The sequence below is a fragment of the Anarhichas minor genome, unplaced genomic scaffold, assembly GCF_050575085.1.
Source record: "Anarhichas minor isolate MPS153535 unplaced genomic scaffold, ASM5057508v1 ptg000003l, whole genome shotgun sequence".
Classification (NCBI taxonomy): domain Eukaryota; kingdom Metazoa; phylum Chordata; class Actinopteri; order Perciformes; family Anarhichadidae; genus Anarhichas; species Anarhichas minor.
The window spans coordinates 14,518,564-14,541,434 of record NW_027466449.1 but is presented as its reverse complement, the minus strand read 5'-3'; the positions used below and the strand labels follow the sequence as shown (position 1 = coordinate 14,541,434).

Below are 22,871 nucleotides of genomic sequence, written 5' to 3'. Positions count from 1 at the left end.
ATGTTGTTATAGAGAGAAGCGTGGTTTGTCTGTTGCTGAAGGGTCCTGTGCTTATGTCAGAATTTAAACCATTACTTAGATTTGATGATCTGAATATGAAGAAGTAGCTTATAGGGCTGAAAAACTAATCGAATATTAACCAGAACACGTTTTTGGATACCCACAATTAAATGAACACGATCGAGTAATGTACTGTAGGCCAGGCGGGCAAAAAAACGAAAATGCTCTGAATTCAGGGAAATAAGTATCTTATTTTAAATCCTATTGTTGATGCAAAGCTTTGTTAATTAGCAGAAATTTGGCACAGTGTGAAAGTTAAAGCAGTGTTCTGCTGGTTTGAGTAAAAAGTTGAGGTACAGTTTTACTTCTATGCACTGCGCATCAGGACCAGTCTTATTTTCGATGCCAAGCTTTGTTAATTAGCAGAAATGTGGCACAATGTGAAAGTGAAAGCAGAGCTCTGCTGGTTTAATTTTGATTTATGCTGAAGTCCTAATTCTTTCCATGAAATAGCTCCAGACTTCAGGGAGACATTTGTATCTGCCACACAAGAGCATTGAGGCGATGCTACGTATATTGGGACGCATTGACGGTGTGAAAGTGAGGCTCCAGCGCTAAAGCCCGGAGCAACACAAGGAGAGGGCATTGTACAGTGTTGGGAATACAGTCCGTTTGGCACAGGGAGCTGCCGGCGCACGCTCAGTCTGACCCCTGACCCTTTCTGAAGCACAGAGTAATCACTACCGACATGTCCAGTACTCTCTGTGCCACTGCGTCCCTTTCTTTCCTGCCAGCTCTACGCTGCAGCCCATCATCGGGCGTCGTGGAGAAGCACCAGCAGCAGATTACTCGTGGAGAGAGAGAGAGAGAGAGAGAGAGAGAGAGAGAGAGAGAGAGAGAGAGAGAGAGACCTCCAGTTTGTCCAGCTCAGTTGCCTATTTGCCTAACAGCCCATACAAAAGGGACTCAAAGCCCAACCTGACAGTTTCAATATGGTTTGAGCTGCTTCTCTTTAAAAAAAAAAAAACGACAAAAGAAACCTGTTTTCCCCCTACCTTTAAAGATACTGGGGTTTAATGCTATATTAAGGCCTAACCTTGCATATGATTTTAACTATTTTGAAATATCAATTCCCATATCCTCATAAAAAGGACAGACATAAAGAGGATAAAACCTTTGGGTTTAATCAACAGCCGAAACAGTCATGTAGAGGATTACGTGGGTGGGTGGAAAGTGTGATTCCCTACATTTTTTGAGATTTTACAATCTTTTAAAATCTTTGTTTTGTTGGAATAAAATGCCGTTTTATAGAGCTGTAGGTGTCTGTGAAAGGTAGAAATAAAATATCAAATAATTGAGTTGGTGGCACTAGATGAAAACCATAAGCCAGTGTAAACAATCTAGATTCAAACGAATCAAAATAAGACTTGAATGAGATAGGAAAGGTATTTAAAAACACTGTTATGCTATAAAGGTTGTAAGTATACAATGTGTTTAAGGGATAAACACTTTTTTCTGAGAATGAAACTCAGAAGGATAACCTGCTGCACATGGATGTCTCTGGAGTGGTTGTTTTCTCTACTCTTAATGACTCACTCGGAGCGCAGGTGTAGAATCCCTAAAGGTGCCTTCTATAGTCACTCAGCACAGCTTTCATTAAATCAAGCCCTAACCGAGTCATGAATGCTTAAAGCACTGAAAACATCTCCTTATTCCACCGCTTCTGTCTCCAGCCACAGAGAGATCTGATACTTTGTAAGTTAGTTAACTTAATTAGAAACGTTTTGTAAGCATCCAAGGGGAAACATGCTTGTTGCATCATGTCGGTTATGTATTTTTAACATGGTGGTTTGTTTGGTATGTTGGGATTAAATCAGTGATTTGGGGCCTTATTACTCTGCAAATTGATTCATATATTCATTTAGAAAGTATCCTCAAAAGCGGAGCAATTTTCACCAAATACAGGCACTGTATACAGCAATTGTTCATTAACTTAGATGTTTCAGACTAAATTCGACGTAGTTTTGTCATTGTCTAATGACTTGATGTCGTGTTTTCCTGTCTCACTTGTAATCTAACTATTTAGGCTATCAATGAGAAAATTGCAGCAAAAAACATCTGTGCATGTGCAACCATTAGAACCGCTTTGATTAAAGTATGATTAAATAGAGGTAACTAGCAGTGGGGCAGTATAATATACTGTATAATACAATTTAGTTTATATTACAAAAAAAGCAAACAAACACAGGAAACGTAAGAGCGACGAAGAGCGTTAGAGCTGATGGTCTTCGGTCGTCCAGAGCAAGAGGTCGATGTCTGCATTGAATCATTTTTTCCCCCGTTATTCACACGTGATCGCCTGGTTGCACACGCACCCCCGCTCCATCGGCTGTTTTGCCCAACTCGCTTTGCCATGGGGCCTCTCGGTGTGATCGTTCCCCCCTTACAATGATAAACCAGGATTTAGACAAATATCTGTTGAGTCTTCCGGCCTACAGCTCCTTTAAATCTGTCAACTGGAGTGATTGTTTCAAAAACATCTACACACGTCTGTTCCCTACATGCTGAAGTATACCGTTTGATTCCCAGGTCCTCTCCTCCTCATTCAGACTTTGATTGATTATAGGACAGAGACACTGACGACAGGCAGGCAGCTCCGTCAAAACCAAAGCCACAGGTATTTGGCTGCTAAATGGGTTCTGCAGTTGTCTGCTCACATAATAAAACAGCCAGATCAGAACTGGCCAAATGTTCCATCTCATTAAGCAGCCAAAGGCCGTGCTGAGCAGCAGTCTCGCCCTCCTAATGTCACACTGGTCCTGTTTTCACTGTGTGGAAGATAGATCTTAGCTTTGAATGGCAGATTTGGGTATGTTGAAGTAAGATTAGAACCACGTAGATTATTTTTCTTTATTATTTATTTCATTAAAACAATTAAAAAACGATTATCAACATCTTGGAAACTGTATAGAACTAGAAACGCCAAGCTGTTTCCAGAAGTAGGATCAAAACAGTTTTATCTTCTTAAAAACAGATTCAGAAAACAATAACTGCAGTATCGTTACAATAGATATTTCCTTGGACAGAATTTCAGCACCACTTGAAGGACTTTATCTTTGAGATAAAGATATTTGTTTTCGAAGCCGTTCCAGCCGAGATGCTTTATCCCTGTAGAGAAACAGATGTGTTGACCCACAGACCAAATGCCTGGGAGGTCCTAACATCAACACACTGCAGCTGGTGTTTCTGTGCTAAGGTTCAGTTATATTTCCAGCACAATCCGAAGCTCAAGCTCATGAATGAATATAATGGTTTTTATATATTTTTTTATTTGGCCTTTTCTTCACAGCGTCCTGCAGTTTAATGTTTCTATTTAAGGCTAGCTGGGGGACAAATGTAAAAATGTCTCCCGTAATGTAATCAAAACATCCAAAGTATTCCAGCAATTCAAATAATCCATTTAGTTTTACTGTCTTTCCATTTGCTTCCTCAAAAGGGAATAGAATGAAATACAGAGTCTCTGACATTCCACAGACCAACTTATAGGACGAATGTTTTTAATATAATATTTTTGGTCAGTTAAACATTTTAAAGAAGGATATATTAGCGTGTGTGGTGCGGTGTTTTGAGGAGTTGTGTTGGATGTCGGATGACAGAAGGTCTCGCTGGTGAGAGAATCTGATATCATTTGATCCTAGCTCACTGGGCTTTCAAGTGGAGAAAGAATTAAACTGGAAACAGTCTTTGGTCAGACTGGCTGGACTCGAGTATCGGTACCGCGGAGCAGAAACAGTTTGACATGACGGAAGTCGATATCTTAGAGGAGGCGCTGAAAAGAGTGAGAATAACAATCAAGACAATTGACGGGGACTGGCATGTTTCTTTCTAAGTGATCTCATCTTTTGTACATTTAGTCTTAAACAAATCTTTTATAAATTATGAATGGCAGTTTTGTTTCCTCTAAATACAGCATACTTGTAGCATCCACTGTGAACAATGTGTAACCATGAATGTTTAAACTCAAAATGAAGCCAATGTGTTCTGATAATCCAGATGGCGTTTATTACAAAATGTGAGAGATATGTACGGGCTCTTGAATTTAATTGTAACAGTTCTTCGGTGGTGACAAATCAGATATAACAATGCAGTGATGGATTAGCGTCAACATATGTCATTAACATCATCATCCAAATTGTTTTTGTTTCTTTCTGAATGCTGCCAATTTGACTTTTTGGGGATTTTGCTGACCTCAACATTTGTGTTGGATAAGAAATAATCTTATTTTCTGTGATTAAAAAAAAAAAAAGCATGACTCCTGTGGATATTTTGTCTGCAGGAAGTGCCGTGTTTGGTACTGTGGGAGATGTGCAATCTGCTATGAGGAGAAGACTTTTACTTGTGTTTTACCACGTTAACTGCCTTCAAAGGGGGGGGGATTTTAGCAAGCTACTGCTCCTTGTCTCTTGTTTTATAGGAATTTTGTGAATGTCTCTGGACTTTTTTTGTTTGAGAAGTAACAGATCCGATGATCTCGTATTGAGAATTCAGCCATAATAATAATACATGTATCTTTTTAAAAAACAGCTCTGCTGTCAGCTCTTTCAGTGACTAGAACGGTGCACTAGAGTGCAGACTGCCGCCAGGTGTGTCTTCAACGACCACCGATGTATTGTGGGAATAAATGAATACAAGCCACAAATGGCTAACACCCTGTCTAAAGTGCAAATCAGATGTGCATTTCTCTTGCATGTTGCACACAACAGAAGGTAGTGTGTGTACTCGTAGTGCTGTTAGCTGTTAGCGGTTAGCCAAACACACAATCCAACACAACGGTGTACAAACCGTTTCAGCCCCATTGTTTCTTTAGGCGGCTGGGGGTCGGCAATGCACTCAGCTGTGTCTTCACGAGCGGGCCCTACCGGGGGCCACTTAGGAGGGGGTGAGTGAGGAGCCAGTCAGCAGACAGTCAATGGCACCATGAAACAGGCTATAAAAGGTGTTTGAACAAAGCGTGAGTCATAACAACCACGCTACGTCCTTGAATATGCAGCCGATATTGTCTCTCCAAAATATTGTGCAGTTTGCTGCAGCAGAATGCGAGATTAGCCGTCGACAAACACAGAGGTGCACATTCACTCATTCACTCAGTCACGGACTCACACTGTCACAGTCACTCTCAGTCACAGACGTACATGGGAACAATCGCATGATCCTCCTGGGGGAGATAATTACATCTGACATATTGCCATTTGAAAAACCCGTCATGATGATGACACCGTTCAGCAAGCAAAAAAAAATCCAGCGGCTGACACACTTACGAGACTAATGCAAACAGATTCTGTATGTGAAGCTTGCACGGTCCAATATTAAACATGTATGCCTCTCTTCCCTCATCTGCATCTTCACTGATGAGACATCTTTTACTGGATATGCCGTTTCCTCTTCCAGTGAGAATAAAGTAGTTAATAAGAAAAAAAAAGCTTTCTCCCCCCTGACTGAAAAGCTCCACCTTTGAGACACAGAGCCGTTTTCAAAAAGCTGCAGTTTCATTTGGGTCCTTCTCATTGTGTAACATCTATCACACCGCCCCTTGGGATTAAGGCCGGAGTGTCATTATGGAAGATGATTACAAGAAAAGAGGGATAAAACGTGTTTTCAGTATGATGTCTCGCTGTTGTCACCATTCAAATGCAAGGCTGTCCTTGATGTCTTTTGCTCCCTTAGTAGATTCCTTTCTGTTTGTGCTTCTCTCTGAAAAGCTGCTGTGCCTCCAGTGTCTTTATTAGAGTGTACGTGCCTCTGCGGAAATGGAGGCCATTTTTTTTTTCTCACCTTGTAAAAAGGTGAGAAAGTGGATATTGCACACTTATCATATACCTGTATGTAATCAGATTTAGTGGATTTTACAAACTCAGGTGGTGACACACTTTGAAATAAAAGTACTACAGGAATGTATCTTAGATACATCCAATACAACTCAACCACAACTATTTTTTTGTTTTCTTTCCTGGGGTTTTCTTTTTTCAAATCTGACACATATTGGATGGATCATTTCAAATCATAATTAATCAGACTTTTTCCTTTTCTTAAATGACAGTTGAAGCCGAGGAGGAGAAGGATGGCAAAGCTCGCACACAGCACGGGGATGACAGGGAGATTATGCAAATGTTAGAAATGAGGGTTGCGTTCTGTAGCCTTTGTCATGAGGGAAATGTCAAGAGGAACGACTGGAATATTCATTAACCTGAAATGCCTCGAATGTCTGAAAAAGAGGTTTCAGTAACATTTTTTAAATGCTTTGTATGTTTAACGCCTTATTCTGCAAAGATGATAAATGAGGTGTTAGCACTACGCCAATTTGTAGCTTCAATAGAATTTCCTGTTTAACGTACTAACTCATTCTAATTATACTTTGTGTTCAAGAAAGAAAGGAAGGGAAGAGGAGAGCATGAGGAAGGAGGCTAGGAGTTCATGTCCCCTTGGCTCAACATGTCAAACACAGGAAATCCCTGTCAGGCCTGTCAGACAGCTGCTCCTCGTGCTTCAGGCCTCATTGGGTCCTGATAAATGCTGTGTTTGGCTTCTCAGCGTTAAGAGAAACATTGAGACGAGAGGGGAATTTGCTATGACTGTGCAACCACCTGTATATTTGATATTTCACCCATCAGCCCCACACTGTTCACCTGCTGGCATTACTCATACTACTGCACATCCACCCTGTGGATAAGACACCAGGTAGAGCTGGAACCATGTGGGAATGTTGCTGTGAAAGCCACAGAGCAGTTCAACAGCCACATATGAGGATATGTTATGATAAAAAGAAAAAAGCTGGGAAAGTAATAATTTAGATGTGTCAGAACAAAGGCTGGCATCCGAACAAGGATTTTATCCAAGACATTAACGCAGCACGTATTTAACTTCTGTCATGACTTGAACAAATGTAGAAAAGAGGTAATTTACATAACAGTAGAATTTTGACTGGATTTCCTATTTTACCTCTCTCCACTACAGTTACATTGTTATGCTGCTGAGCCCATTTAGTACTTTTCCCTTTTCCACTGTTCATTACCTTTTTGTTTGATTAGTAGTTCGCAGCATTTCGCAAATGATTCCATGTCTTTAAAACTGTCACAGCTACACTTCCGAAGACTGCTTTATGTTCCTTGCAACCACCTGGAACGTGGTACCTCAGACAGTGTGAAACTCAATGAAGGGTTGCAGCTGCAGGTGTGCAGAGAGAGAGAGAGAACGATTGTCAAGACTCTGCCACAGATCTTCTATTTGCATAATGTGCTTCATCTCAATCACGTCACAGACACTTGCCAACACTTCCCCAAACTTTCCGCTCAGAACACAAAACTCAAATCTGTGGGTCTGGTTCATCCAGCGCAACTTTTCTCAGTTATTCTCTCTAATCCTTTGTTGGCATTAAAGATTCGGTTGACAGTCTAGCAGTTGGCACAATTGTGTCTGTAACATGTGATTAGGAGAAGGCGATCTGTTCTGCAAAATGTGCAAATAAGATATTTTGTGATTTACTGAAGAAGGAATTCCAGCTGTTCCGAGAAATATTTAACCTTCTCCACTTTGAGGCCAGAAGCTTTGAGACCACTATTTTGCCACCATAACAACTTAACTAAACGTAGCATGCATTTAAGTTTAAGTTTCTTGGAGAAGTGGTGTGCCGCTGCAGGAGGCTGTGCTGGGGCCTGCCGGAGGCAATATTAAAGGTGAAGCCACTTTATCACAAATAGATGGACCTTCAAATGGTTGGATTCTGCTGCAGCTTAGAGGGGCACCTGCAAACCGTGGTCCAGTCTGATGGCGCAGCACATTTTACAGAATGTGCAGCATTTCTTAATAAAAATATTTGAAATACATTTCTGAGAGTGACATTTTGTCCGGAAAACCCTGTTACTTGCACAAATTTAACTCTATGAAAGAACAAATCTTACTTAGTACTGGATACAAAGTCAACTATTCAGTAAGTAGCTGTTGAATGGTATGCAACTATTGATTATTCACTCATAAAGCCCTCCACAATCAGGCCCCCTCCTACCTCACTGACCTGCTTCACCACCACACTCCATCCCGTCGGCTCCGCTCCTCTGATACCAACCTCCTGTCCCTTCCACTCAGGACCGCTCTCCCCAAACACATCCGAGACTGCACTGACCTTTCCATATTCCAAATCACAAATCAAAACTCACCTTTTCAGAACTGATTTTAATGTGTGAACAATATTGTGTTTTACAATTTTAGTGTATAGCTTTTTTTTATTATTTTTTTTATATGATGATTTTAATGTAAAGTGTAATAAATAAAATGTATGATTATTATTATTATTAACTAGCGAGAAAGCTTCAGAATTTTGTCTAAAAACCATGTAATGAAATAGTGAAATGTCCATTTAAATTTTCCACTCTTTTAAATTGCTTGTCCAAACGGTCCAAAACCCCATAAATATTCAGCTTACTATTAAATATAACAAAGAAAAGCATCTCATCCTCAGCTAGCAAACCTCTGAATGAATTGACTAATTGTCGCAGCTCTACTGTTGAGCAAGTTTTCTGCCATTTATGCGGCTACAGCTCTGTGACCACACAGAACTTGCTGCTGGCTGTATCAGCAGGTTACAATGACGAATGCCAGCAAAGTCAAGAAGCTATTTATCACAACCTCAAGCGCTGATAAAGAAACTATTGTGATGTGCCAGGGGATGAAAAAAAAAGTGATTTAAATTCCGAATACCATCCATTATTTCACTCATCTGTTGTCAGAAATGTTTGCCGGCTACTGAAGGTAACGTACAGAGCCCGACAGGCTCACATCACATGTAGTTGCAGGGAAGTTTTCAGCATTCAGTGAGAATGAGCACCTCAAGGCCTGACTGCTCTTCACCCGTGCCCACGCCTGATTAGACTGCAACATTAATGTTGACTTTACTCTTCAGCTATAAGGTTTACCAACATTTACATCTTAAGAGCTTTGCAGATTCTCCGTGGTGAGAGGAAAGTCCCACGGTTGTCAGGTGAATCATTTTACCACGGTGCAGAAAAGCTCATTTCACAGCGCTTAGAGGCCCGTCTTTGACTTCTAAATCATTTGCACCGAGAACGAAAATGTCATTCAGTCATTTTGTAATCTAATTTATAGTTAGCCCCAGAACCTGTTGTCATGTACCTCGAACTATAAAGCAAGGAATCGCTGTCTGTCTGTCAGTCCGTGTGTTCTTCAGCTCATCAAATTTACTTCATACTTTGCAGGTGTGTTGTTGGGGAACACATGGAGGCCTTTGTCTAATTTGGTGCAATTTGAACAATGTTCAATATATTAACAAACTTTGACAAGAAACCCTGAACTGGGTGTGTTTTTTAGGGCTGGATTTAGTGATTTGTTTCACTAACTGGGAATGTTGGTATTGACAGTGGTAGAAGTAGTACTCCAAAACAATTCTAAAGTTACACTATTGAGACTATTATTTGTAAAAACCTATTAATACCGCACAGAAAAAGTCCTGCATTCAAATGTTATTCTTCAAGTGCAGAGTGAGAGAGAGGCATTGTCAGCACAATGTTCTTAAATTTAATTAAAGTCTGTTCAAGGTGGCGCTTTCAACTGAAGGCAGGATAGTTTAATGAATAATAATGCATCCGAGTTTAATAATAATCCAATTTTATTTTGTTATATTCAAATCTGAATCTGCAACTAAGCCAGTAAGTAGAAGTACACAGTAAGCAGTAGGTTATAGAGCTGAGATGCTTATTTTTTTAAGTGCTTTGGGTGACTTTTGTAACTGATTTTGGGGTTCAATGAGCTACAATAGTAATGTGATTCAATACTTTTCATATCTAAACATAATATTAAATCTATAGCTTTTTGGGGCCCTTTTAGTTGGGGCCCCAGGACGTCTACATTGCAAGCTGCAAGCAGCAACACCACAGGCCCGTTCTGAACAGGCATGTTTTCAACGATCACTAGGATGTTAAGTGATCGTTGTATACGGAAAAAATACTATATATTTCCAGCAATGCACCAGATTGAAGGACGTGTGTGGGATCAATAATACGTACGAAATAACATGTTCCGTCAGTGCTGCCCTCTTGCCCTCCGTGAGCTTCCCCTGCACTGTGGGGATAAACAGAGAGTGGGTCCATTTCCCTCCGGGACTTACAGCGAGCTGCTGATATCGGAGCGGAGTAGCTGACAGATGTAATACCAGCACTGGTTGCCGTTTGGCTTAAGAAAATAGCCATGCCAACAAATACTTTCAGTTGATCCATCAACTTTGAGGCCAGAGTGTAACTACATCTCCACACTGCTGTGTTCTCACATATACTTTCGCAGATTGTTAGCGGAGTCATCAATACGAGCTTGAGTGGATCATTTTTTTCTTTCAGAGACCAAAGATTAGACCCACGCAGTTCACAACATTCAATTCAACAAGCTAGTCAAGAGTGCAGCACAAGTTGGGGCAGTAAAGCTGCTTCATTGCTCCCTTTCCGTACCTTTATTATAGTGATGGAAAGTCGTCGGTCTCAAATTAATTGCCTCAGCTCTTGGTGCAAGAATTCTTTTAAAATAATACCAGTAGAAGTGCTACTGACAACCCATCTGCCAATCATAAACATTGTAAATATAGTGGGTTACCAGATGTAAAGGCCACTGGAGAGCGTTGCAAAAGCAATGCGCTGATTTAATACATGCAAGTGCACATTCCTGGTTGATTACTTTGTAACTTGAGCAGCATATGAGCACTGTTTACCTTGCAATCATCTCATCAAATGATAAAACGATAGTCGCCTCAATACCTTTCTAGTGGAGGATAATCCTCGTGGTATAATGAACAAACTTCAAACTCATGGATCTATTACTCAAACTGGACACCCTGAATCAGATTTCATTATCAACCAATGCAGCGTCATGCGTAGTACAAGCCCCTTCAAAACGGGCTTGTTCAGAACCCTCCGACATTGCTGCTTGCAGCCTTCTTGAGAACGGCCTACTTCACACTCTGCACTGTGTTTCCCAACAGGCTGTACCCAGCATGCCGCTTGGTAATTTAGTGGTTCCCTTTCAATACACACCACAACATGGACATAACCCACTGCGAATAAATGTGTCCCATAGTTCCCGACAGCTCACATTGCTCTTCTTTGGGTGCTCACCAATACACCTGCCAAGGGTGAAGTCAACTGGATGACAGACATACATACAGACCCTTTCCATTTTCGTTAGGGCGGGGTTTAGTCTTCACGCCCACTCAGTCCCCTTTTCCAGATTAGCTGTCAGTTGAACATGCAAAGCAGTCTGCATTTCTGAATAATCACCAAAGACATTTTTTTTATTTTGAAATTACTAAAATATGAACTTAAATTATTAAATTATTCATTTTGAACAGAAATTGGTTTTCCCAATTTCATCTGGACTGAAATAGAACGGAGAAGATCCAGTTGGTGATGTAATCACAACAAAATAAAATTATGTCCAACCAACGTATTGAGTTAGTGGAATATCATTTCCTCAAGAATAAATTGTATTATTTAATTACCACTTAACAGTTGGCAGCATAAACAAGTTTTTTAAAGTTTATAATGAATGAATCTTTAATTGTTAATTACTTAATTACCATGCTTATGAACAAATGTTTCAACGCTGACAACCATTTAAAAAGTTAAGTTAATCCAATTAGATTTTCTTCAGTAATTTTTCTGTTTTTGTTCTTGTAGTAGTATTTTAAAAAAAAGCAGCTGTGTATTTGAATATTCAAAACTTGAAAGAAAAAACTAATCTTTATTTACCCACAAATTATAAATAAGCGAACTGACCATGGCCTTGGGTTTTTAGGTAATTATACTCAATTATGCCATCACAGCAAAGTAATAGGTTATTTAAAACCACAGTGCCAAACGTGTGAATTCTGTAAAATGTTGTTAACAAAAGACAAACACTGCATTCTCTGTATCCTACCCTCTAGCAGTCCCTCTGTAGGCTAAAATACGTATTTTCTTTAAACATCATCTTTGTTTTGTCCACTATCAGGACAAGATGTGTTGCACATAAAGTATGCAAAGAAACTTGAGGGAGAAACAGTCTCAAATGTTGCCTTGTGTTCCTTTTAATGTTGGACTATCACTTTTGTAGGCTCTTCAATGCTTAGTGCTATGACAGAAGTGCAATCTTCAGAAAATACTGCTCTTGAGATTCATTGCTTTGGTACTGGCCTTCAGTCCATCACTTTTAAGGAACAGCTTCTGAAACACTTCAAAAGTACATTTGAGTTCTTTGCAATCGCTCACGTTGAGAATGGAAAGCTCTCTCTAGCTGAGCAGATGTGTCAAATGAAACGTTATCATTCTTATCCACTGCTATGCCCAATTACACTGATTAAAATGACAAGCTACGTGTAGGAGGCAATTGTGAATATGCTCAAATTCATGCAGTAGAATTTATTTCTACATTTGTTCTAGTCATGATTATTGATGACCCCAAATATGTAAATCATTGTCGAGCATACTTTTGTTTCAGATATTTTAATAGAGATGGAGGCATACTTATTTTATAGTAAACATGTAGGAAGATGCATCTAAGCAATCATCGTCTACTTCTAATCTGATCTAATTTCACACATCACCATGCAGACGTCTTTCTTATTAACATCAGATCATCTCCCCATGAGCACATTCAAAACTCATTATAAATGTACTACTGTATACAGCAAGCTAGGAAATTGCTCCTTTTCCTTTTTTTGTTTTATCTCTGCTTCTTTGACACCCAAATATTCAGCAGGATCACTTTCTTTCAATAACACAAAGGCAAGTTACAGAGGAAGTGTACAGCTAGTTTTTCAGAATATACATAAAGGCTTGTAGGTTTATACACCGATTACTATTCAATGAGAGGTGACAATTAAAGGACACTTTTCATCAGCCAATAACATAGATGTCCATACCCAGTTTGCTATTCTCAAACCATATTGTAGGGAGACATTTTGTAATGTTCCCACGGTGTTTAAATTCAGAATCATTTAATGTACTTTTAATGTAGATACTCAGAAGCCATGGTGCAACTTGCTTGTCTATAAGGAAAAAGAAAAAGGTCATCAAACTGTGGTGCATTTGTTAAACTATCCAATTCTGAAAGACTACTTTTGAGTTAACAATCACCAAACAGTACAACAGCATTATACTTATTATATCTCACAGTCTACTGTCCTCAAATGTTATAAAGACAGAATCGGAACCAAGTACGAAGAGAAAAATGCTGCCTCAGCATTGTGAATTGATTCGAACTATACTTGAGGTGGTGCGACACGTTTCAAAAAGCCTCTCACTTTTGTGTTGACTTTGGATCCCTAACACATTTTGGTAATTATATTGCCTTATCTCCTAAGAGTCCTTTAATATTTTTCATTACGAATGAAGAGGCCAGACACATCTTTCAATCTGATACAGACCCATTTAGCACCGTGTGCAGCCTCAAAATGCACCAGGGAATAGATTCAAAACCCTCAAAACCGTATTTTCAATACGGTTATTCATAATGCAATGCTATCGCATTTCCTTAAATAATACAGGTCTTTCTATTTTCCTGGCCTCTCAGTATATAACCTTCTATCTATTCTCCTGCAGATACGTATTTACATTAGCAGAGCCGAGGCAGACAGAGAGCATGTGTTTGTGATATCGGAGAGGAGAAACTTGACTCCCACCAGCCTCACATCTAACCACAGTCCAGCCGGATTTTCGTAGCAGTACATCACGGTCCACCCAGGGCTCAACACAGGGTCTCTGATAAGAACCTGTGGACTCAGCAAGTCCCTGTTAATGTAGCCAGGCTGTGCAGAAAGCTCACTCAGACACATCCATGTGTTCGCAATTAATTTGAAATGGAAAAAAATATACTGTATACACACACATACTATATATACTGTACAACACTCTCCGGAAAGAGCTGTTTGGTCAAAGGATGAGGGTTGTATGTGGAAAATGACACGTAGGTTCGGCACAATGCAGACGAATTACAGTGATCTATAGGTGGAATTGGGGTCATTTATCTCCTCCCCTCTAATAAGAAAGCCATTCATGTGGTTCAAATAAATTGTATTCTCTTGCAAATTTTGCGCATCATGTCGATTTTTATCATTTGTGTTGTTTTTTCCTCCATGTTGCAGGCGGGAGCAGGTCAGTTACATCTCAGCCATCCTCATGTAATAATGCAGAGAAGGATGCAATTTGGTAGTTTGGGGTTATCTTTGTGTCTCAGGAGTCTATAATAATTATAATGGCATATTATATTGTAATTGATCCCCTGAGGAAAATTTTTTTTTTCTTTTTTATCCCCTCAGACCTGCACAGTGAAGTATAGGAGCACAGAGTCAGCGACAGAGCAGCGCCTCAGGGATTGAGAGGGATTTAGTGTCCTGCTCCAGGACACTTAAGTGGGGTGGGGGGGGGGGGTGTTTCTGGAACAGCGGACTAAACCTGGGACTTTTCTGTTCAGGGTCACACTCCCTAATGATTTGAGCCCGGGCTTTCACACACTCGCCCGCAGCTGTGGAGTGGAGAAAAAAAAAAGAACACAATCAGTAGCTAATGTACCAATATTAAAACACAGCACATTCCCTGCAGCTCATCTACGGTCATATTTTGCGACCAGGGATCGGTCATATTTTTTAGATTTTAACAATACTGTTTTTTTTTTTTCTTGCCTAAAAATCAATTCCATCCATTTTCTCTCCCTCTCGGGGGCCTGAGCGTGTCCCAGCATGCACTGGAGGAAAGGCAGAGAAACGTTGTGCAGGTTGTTGATTTATCGCAGGCCTCTGATCAACTGATTTGCATAAATCATTTGGTTTACAGTTTACCAACTCAGAGGGGGTATTATTTATCTCTCCATTTAGTGCTATCAGCTCGTCTTGGTTCACATTGTCCACTACTTTGATCCCATCCGAGAGTCCTTGTGCTAGGTGAACCGCTGTGATCACACCGCTGAGGCTGAGCGTCACCGTTCTTTACATTAGACTGTTGGTCAGCAGCCAGACATTGTATGTCGATGCATTGATGGAACAACACTGCCGTTCAAAGCAGATGGGAATTCAAAGCTCGGTGCGGCTCAAACAGGCTGTGTGATTATTAACCGTTTGTGTCTGTTGCCTAACAAATCATCTGCTGCCAAAGGAAGTAGCAACTACGCTGCTGATGTTTTCAATCAGCGTTGACGGAATTGACAATTATTCAAGTCTGCGGCGATGGAAAATGATTGAACATCAGTACTGTAGAAGCAACATTAGTTTCGTTTGAGATCTATGCATTTTCACGCTGTAATGTTCTCCAGCTGCAAATCAAGCCTGCTTCTGTAGGTATCTCCACTGAAGACATCCCAAAAAAAACAGGCTATTTATATACCGGCACCTTCCCTGTAACACCCACCTGGGTGTATTTTGCGTGCTTCTGCACTACTTCTCACCGAGCACAGGCGCTTTGCTGCCAGAGAGTATTTAATGTTTATGGCAGCGCGGTCTCTCCCACGGGTGTCAAATGAGAAGGAATATTAGTGTTCTGAGCTGTTAGGAGAGCAGAGACTGAGGCTGACAATGGAGGACTCGAGAGGGGAGGCTCGCAGTCTCCTCAGCAACGGATATTTTTAGAGGTGGCTTTTAGACGCTCAGATGTTAAGAGTGGTATGGGCCGAGTGCCGGGAGAGAAACACACCACTTCACTACCAGTAGATTTGATTCAGATAATTTATTGGGGTTCTGGCACACTGCAACAGGTTATTGGCAAAATGACCAAAATAGCGTGAAGGTTTATTAATGTTTTGATTGTTTTTTCACTTTGCGAGACCTAAAACACAACCCAGTTGCTCAGTTTAAGGTTTAACACGTGTCACCGATTGTTAATCTGCATAATGTTCAGGTAATTTTGATGTATAATTGTAATTAATCAACAGACAAAACACACAACACATGAGGTAAATGGTGGGGGTTTTTTCAGGGCTGCAACACATTTCTAATTAATTGCTTTATAATTGTCTTTCTTTATGTTAAGTAACATCAGGTGGGAGCCGAAGGTCTGGTTCAGTTTGGGAAAGTCTGATGAGAGGCGGTGTGCAGACAAGAGGAGGGAGGGGGGTCTCCCTAATTACATCCTGTCCGATCATAAAATGGAATCCAGCAAAGTGTTTTATTGAAAATGTTATACCTCTTAAGAGACTTGTTTTTTTAATTAGCTAAAATTAATATAAACTATGTAATGAGGAAGACCTATAATTACCAAGCCCAATTAAAAGCCACTTAGGCCTTTGGAGCAGCTTGGCGTAGCTGGATCAACCTATGAAAGATATCTCAGTATGCAAATACTGCCAAAACAACATATTATTATTAGGTCTGCATGTACGCACGGTATGTATCAGTGTGTGCCATGGAAACACAACCCTTGTTCCGGGAAAGTAATTCATACTTCAGGTGAGTGTGATGTTTGGTAGCTGCTCCCTGTCACGGAGCTTGAATTGGGGTCCTCGAGTGAAGGGAGCGCGTCTTTAAACCTTTGCACTTAGACAGCAAACGGTTTGATGCATGGACAGATGCATGGATGAATGGGTCGACGTAGCAATAAAACAAATTGCAGTGTCAACCCTACAGCTAACAGAGTTACAACACCGGGCCCATGGAGGGACTTGTTCAGTGTGCATCAACTCCCACGAGGCTGCTCCTCCTGGTATTCTCTCCAGAGGTTACGCAATGCTGCAGCCTGCTGCTGGTTGTGTGAGAAGAGAAGAAAAGAAGGGGATGAGCGCTCTGCTTCCACAAAGCGCGGGGGGGGGCTGAAGTATCAGTGAGGCAAAGACAAAGAATCTAATGATTGATAGAGCCTCTGAGAGCAGAGAGCTTCTGCTGCTGTTAGATTTCCCATGTGTCTATCATGGTAGTGTATGTGTAATGACACAGAGAGGCAGACAGATACACCTTCAACACTGACGATCGTAGAATGGTACACAAATATTGTGAAAATTGAAATAACTATATTTAGCTTCATTTGTCTTTGCGCGTCAATAATTGCGCCTGCAACACGAGTCTCAACACCTACCGAGTAAAGAACAGCAATTTCACTACTCGTGATCACTACTGTACGTACGGCTCTGGCTATTTATAGCACACGTGTCATTAATTTGTCAAATTACCTTCAACAGTGATATTCAGTCTTCTTCTGTCATGTGTCGCACTGCATAGATCAAAGTGTGCAGATATATCTTCTGTCAGTGTACTCTCGTATCGAAACATACTGAGAAGATCACAGGGAAAATAATGCCTCTAATGTAAATTATAATGAAGCTCACAAAGGTATTCGATCAAAATTAAACAATGTTTTACTATGAATGTTATTATTATTAGAGGTCTTTTCATCTTACGTTCCCCAAATCCACCATATCATAGTATCACGCTCAGGTCAGGCTAAAAAACAACATGTACGACTGGTGTAAAGTACGTGTGAGGAGGCTTGTTTATATGCATCATTTATACATCTCGCCCCAGTTCATTAAGTACAACATGTGTGTTGCAATCTTTAAAATTCCCTACTATATCTAGAAATCTGTGTTAACATCTTAGGTTTAAGAAATGGAAAAATAAGTTAATTGAGTTTGATGCAGCTTTGATGAAAAGAAGAAAAAAAAAAAAAAGAGTCTTGCCTGATTGCAGAAGGAAACATCCCCAAACAACAGACATGGGTCGGCACACACAGAGGAATCTCTTCCTCCAGTGAAGGAACTGCTAATCCATTAACCAGCCAAGTGGATGTATAAACCAGAACTGTCGTGCTCTAGCTGGGACACGCAGCCTTTCGGGAAAAAACTAAAAACAAGAAAAAAACTGAAATAACGAAAGCGCGAGTTTGAAGAGAAAGGAAACATCATTAAATTAATCCCCAGTGTACAATCAGAACGCTGTTGCAGGCCACTGACTGAAGCCCCTCGCTTAACCCAGAGTGACTTATTGTAGCCGCGAGCAAAGCAGCACGACATCATCGTTAATTTAATGGCATCCCCTACTCTTTACTCATATTTCCAGTTTCCCAACCTAATACTATCTGAGCTGTGGCCGGGCCTTGTTTCACGGTGTGAGTCTGGCTGCCGTGAACTGAACTGCAGGGTATCGGTCCTGCATTGACTGGCCATTGAGTTAGCTTTGTGCTGGGTCACGAAAGGGAAATTCATTAGCATGCACATACTCTCTGTGGCATTTTGGCAAGAGCCACAGAACTGTTATCCTTGACATGTTGCGTTGGGAATTAAAAAGGTTTTGTTGGTAACCAGAGGACGTCCACTGCTGCCTTCAGACCTGCGTTCAATACCAGAGCGTTTGTAAGAGGCAGAGGGCTCTGTGTAGACCGATCCGTGGGGAATTACTGTCGGCATTGTGCTCGCCAAGAGCCTAACAAGCTAAACTCAACTAATCAATGTCACTGGACAATGCTGTGGGCTTACCAGCATGTGATTTTACTGAAACTAAAGTAATGTAGTTCATGTTTATTTTCTGTCTCTTTCAGAAATGGCCCAATCTTCAGGCAATAAAGAAGAGGAGATTTAGTAAACAGTATTTTTATTTTTACCTCGAACAAAATAAAACAACCTTTGTTATGAGAAAAATGACTCTGAACAAATGGAAGAAGTTTTCAATTACACAATTTATAGACTTCCAAATGTCTACCAAATTCCCCCTGTCTCACTGGCAGCACCATAAACTGAATTGATGGGTCTCCGTGCCTCAAAGTTGCCCGTTGTGGTCCAGGGAAAGATATTTTTTTAATACCTTGTATCCCTCATACTGTGAAATATGGCACCTTTCCACATATTACAAAAAAAGTCGAGAGGATTGAAAAAGATTTGTGTGGGTTAAAAGATGGAAGAAAAACTATATGAAAAACAAATATGTCTGGTGAACAAGAGTCTGAAAGAGATCCCCTGAAACAGCGGCATTGATGTGCATTTGACGTTAAAATGTCTGCTAATGAGATGCTCGGATGTTTTGCAGATGAAAAGGCACTTTGTTTTTTCTTTAAAATGTCTAATTTGGAAACGTTTCTTCTTTTGTCTTCCAACTAGGAGGTCTGTGCATTTCCCAGTCTGTGAAGATACCACGTGAACCAAAAACCGGAGAGTTTGACAAGATCATTCGCAGGCTGAGTGAGAACCCCAACGCCAGAGTGGTCATTATCTTTGCCAATGAGGACGACATCAGGTGAGTGCAGTGGAATCCTAATTGCTCTCAGTTAATAGAACTCTTTACCCGACTTTTAACCACCTATTGATTCTTCTCTTTACAACATTTACCTGCCAGTTTTTCCTTAAATGAAAACACACTGTTATGATAAGTTGAAGTAAAGCTGTAAGAGTTTTCTAAATCAGCTAATGTCTAAATGTTGTTTAGTAATGTCTTAACCTGAAGCTGCCTCATGTGCTGACATTAAAATGTCACGCGTCTCCTGTGTGCATTAATATATTCAACTGCCTTTTGCTTTTGAAAAACAGTCTGCTACCCGCATGCAAATATTTATGAGTTATAAATGGCAAATATGATTATGTTTGGGCGTATTCGCATTTTTTTAAGGTTCGTCACTGTAGATGTTGTCGCAGCTACAGCCGAGTGAAGTAGCTTAGTAACACTGAGACTAATCATCTAATGCAATACAATGGAAGAGGCCTGCAAGTAACAAAGCCCAGTGGTGGAAATCATTAGTCAAAGTACTTTGCTTCAGTACGGTTTTGATTTATTTGCTCTTTACTTGTGGATTTACATGTTTTAAATACTTTTGGAGGGAAATATTAAGCAACATTTTGAGTGCAGGACTTTTACTTTTTACTTTTCCTGAAGTAAAAGGATTGGGGCGAGTGGTGAAATCAAACTGAACATAGTGTTTTTCTGAGCTGATGATGGAAGCAGCTAAGGAGTGAGCCTTCTCACCGACTTCTTATCTCCGTTGAGAGTTGCACCAGCGCAGCATCGATTGGGAAAAAATGGTGGCAGGTAAAGAAAAACTTTAGCTAAAGCGCAAGCGCGCATTTCAACTATCCTGGAAAAAATGCAGGACTTAATAGAGTGAGACTAAACTCGCCCTACTAAACATAAAAATTTACTTTAGTCTTTGTTGTTATTTGATAGCTGCTAATAAATAAAAAAATATGTATAGGAGCAAATAAAAATGGGTGTTTCTAACATGTACCAAAGTACAATCACCAGTCACCCAGCTCTCCTTGCGGGGACGCGAATGTATCATTTAAAATTCACTATCCATTATTAGGACGGATAGTCTGCATTAAGAACGAGGTAATTAGTCGTAGGCTGAATCAACACACACAGCACTGTTGTGGCTTTGCGGGGGGAAATGTTTCCCAGCAACCAGTTAGTAGGCCAGTGTATTCCTGGTGGAAGTGGGCAGTGATTTGGGGCGGTCTTTTGATGATGACCTGGGCAGAAGTCCCAGCGCTCATTGACTTAATCCGGTCCTGATAACGGGTAATAGTCTGGATAAAAAGTAATTACAGAAAGCCAGGAGGATTTCAGCGCTGCATTCCTGCTCTATCCTTGAACCCGGTCAGAGTGAGCGGGCAGGAGCCCAAAACCAGCCCCAGATTGTCTATAGAAGGAATAAGAGACTCGAGCTGTTTTGATGGAGCGCTATAATTTGAAAGGTAAAAATAAATACACTGCCTAGTTTTAGCTTTATAATGAGTGGGAGGAATCCTTTTCTGTTGGTTTGCTTTTCATAATCTAGCCAGGTAGGTTCGTCCTTTGTTGTGTTGCTCTGTGGGAAAATAACATGCTTTCACAACATTAAACTACATTTATCATCTTGTACTGTGCGCTTCAATTATGTAAACATTGTATTCCTCCACCTGATTATTTTACACTTATTGCATATTTCACTTATCACCTGAAGTTTTTACTTTCATTGTAAGTTTTTTGGCAATCATGTCTTGTTATAACACAAATTGTACTCACAGTTAAGAACTTAATGAGTTGGGAGGTGAACCGGCTGTCGGAGTTTAATGGAGATGTACAGTACGCGTTCATCCGCGACCTCGACACAGCACATTTATTTACATTGTGTTAAACTCGTCGGCCTGTCTAGTCATGTCTCCGTTATGCAATCTCCCGACGGTGAGAAAATCTATTTCTATTTTTCCGACATTGAGCCCATAATTGCATCTTGAGACATGCTCATTTCACTAAATTACTGGAGACGAGACTCAGAGAAAAATCATTATCAATCAAACATGCGTCCCTGGGGTCATAAAGCTAATGTAAAGAGACATAAAGTTAGTCGGATGACTCATTGCTCGCCCACACAAAAAAAACATGTGGGGTGCCCTCCTTCTTTATGCAACTACAAAGTCTTATGAGAGAAGTTAAGACAGCATTTGCCATGTAAAAGAACAAAGCTGATGTTGTATACAATGCAATATGAAGCTTAATATTTATCTTTTGTTCCAGCATCTTTGGGGAGATATGAGGGTCGGTAATGCTTCACATCACATGCCAGGTGGCTGTGTTTAAATTTGATGTTGCTGTGCTCGAGCTTTCTTGATGTACCTCCGCTGCTACAGCAGAGCTCTTTTTACAGCTCCCCAAACTAATCTCCACTGGCAACATGCCTGGACAAATATGACAAGGGTGTCATTCTGCCACAGCCGAGAAGAACTACTCTACACGGGGATTGGACGGCGCGGTGGCTTTTCAATTCTATTGAAGTGCCTCGGTGCAACTTTGTCCGGATTCAGAATAGAATATTCTAGTTATGGAATCACCCGTACGGCCGCCACACTTCCTCTTTAGGGTGCATTTAAAATAGGAGCCTTTTTTTATAGGCTATATATAATTGAATGTGCGTGTACAGTAAATACATTAAATAAATGGCAACACAACATTATATGGTACAATCAAACCGCTCTCCTCCTCTGTCCCACAGGCGGCTCCTCCAAGCAGCAAAGAAGGCCAATCAGACCGGACATTTCATCTGGGTGGGTTCAGACAGCTGGGGCTCCAAAATCTCCCCAATACTGAACCAGGAAGAAATGGCAGAAGGTGCTGTCACCATTCTACCCAAACGACAATCCATAAAAGGTATTCAGAACACGCCCTCTTCACTTTGCCTTGCAGAAGGCTCTTATTGGTTCATTGTGGTTTATTATTGTTGTTTTTTTTCCTTTCCTGCTCATTGTAGTCTATGTTTGCCTCCGCTCATTATACCTCCCCTCAACATTGAACATAAATGATTTTTAATGAGAGAGCTTCAGATGACCATTAATGTATTTTACTGGCTAGTGTTTGCTACCGCTTTAAAGCCACATTGGACATCATCGCTGTCAAGACGCTGTAAATACTCAGAATCATCACCAAAGTTATCCAATAAGACCGGGGACCAAAAGAGTTTACATTTTGCTCAGCATATTGAAATGTCAAAAGGTAATCGATTAAAATCTAACGGCATCTCAATTCTTTCAGGTTTCGATCGCTACTTCATCAGCCGGACGCTGGAGAACAACAGAAGGAACATTTGGTTTGCAGAATTCTGGGAGAATAACTTCCAGTGCAAGCTCAGTCGGCACGCTGTGAAGAAAGGATCCGGCATCAAAAAATGCACAAGTGAGTCTCCACCTAATAGCAGAGGAGGCGCCCGGTCAATGGAGAGCACTCAATCAATGACCAAGTATATTGATTGGGTCTTCTGTGAATACATTATGCGTGCGTGTGTGCGTACTTGGTGTGCATTAGTAAATGTATTTGTCCCCAGGGAGAAAACAATGGCGCTCCTCTAATTTAGGTTAAATGTAATGGGTGGAGATAAGTGAATGAGAATCTCTAATTTCTTCCG

The 22,871-nt window shown here is 40.6% G+C and overlaps 1 protein-coding gene across 1 annotated transcript in view; it reads left to right on the top strand.

Moving 5' to 3' along the window:
- Positions 1-22,871, top strand: part of LOC142957667 (metabotropic glutamate receptor 4-like) — a 110,144-nt gene that overhangs the window by 58,999 nt on the left and 28,274 nt on the right. The window contains exons 3-5 of the mRNA XM_076099621.1: positions 19,102-19,237; positions 21,966-22,120; positions 22,502-22,642. Of these exons, the coding sequence (XP_075955736.1) occupies positions 19,102-19,237; positions 21,966-22,120; positions 22,502-22,642 (432 nt within the window). The remainder of the gene's footprint in view (positions 1-19,101; positions 19,238-21,965; positions 22,121-22,501; positions 22,643-22,871) is intronic.